Source organism: Elephantulus edwardii, unplaced genomic scaffold, assembly GCF_000299155.1.
Source record: "Elephantulus edwardii isolate Elephantulus edwardi_28Jun2011 unplaced genomic scaffold, EleEdw1.0 scaffold04541, whole genome shotgun sequence".
Lineage (NCBI taxonomy): Eukaryota > Metazoa > Chordata > Mammalia > Macroscelidea > Macroscelididae > Elephantulus > Elephantulus edwardii.
Window position 1 is genome coordinate 1 of NW_006404291.1, and position 664 is coordinate 664.

General features: G+C 47.0%; 1 protein-coding gene across 1 annotated transcript in view; it reads right to left on the reverse strand.

Moving 5' to 3' along the window:
* Positions 1 to 7: 7 nt before the first annotated feature.
* LOC102871220 (alpha-enolase-like) overlaps positions 8 to 664 on the reverse strand; it is a gene marked incomplete at both ends in the record, with an annotated part of 3,052 nt that continues 2,395 nt past the window's right edge. Inside the window, 2 exons of the mRNA XM_006903526.1 lie at positions 8 to 95; positions 572 to 660. Of these exons, the coding sequence (XP_006903588.1) occupies positions 8 to 95; positions 572 to 660 (177 nt within the window). The remainder of the gene's footprint in view (positions 96 to 571; positions 661 to 664) is intronic.

The window sequence follows — 664 nt, forward strand, 5'->3', positions numbered from 1 at the left end:
GTCCCACCACCAGGTCAGCAATGAAAGTATCCTCAGTTTCTCCAGAACGATGAGACACCATGACACCCCAACCATTGGACTGGGCCAGCTTGCACCTAAACAAAAGAACACCAGATGGCATGAGCTCAAATTACCAACATCTAAAGAAGCTTCCCTGATGGAATGGTTTTTAATTCTGGGAGAGTCTAACACTAGAGGGGCATGAAAGAGAGCTGATGTTATACACCCCTGGGCCTGGTTGGTGCACAGAAACTATCAAAAAGGGCCAAGGAACTTCTTCCCATAACTTTCAAAGCCCTGAAGACCTTCTCAGGCCTCCAGTTAGTCATGTTTGAGAAAACAGCTTCAACCTCACTTGGGAGAGAGGATGTCACCCACAGTACCATCACTGAATAACATTCTCCGCATGAAATTATAAGAGGGGAGGGGACATTTATTGTTTCCCAATTAAATCCTCATGACTGGGGCTATGAAGTTCTCCTGGTTATGGAATTCAAATAGGAACCCTTGCCAGGACTCAGCCCAGAGGAATCCTGTTTTTGGTAAGCTGTTCTCCTGCCAGGGCACTTACGCCTGAAGAGACTCGGTCACAGAGCCTATCTGATTCACTTTGAGCAGAAGGCAGTTGCAGGACTTCTCATTCACAGCCTTGGCAATTCGCTTG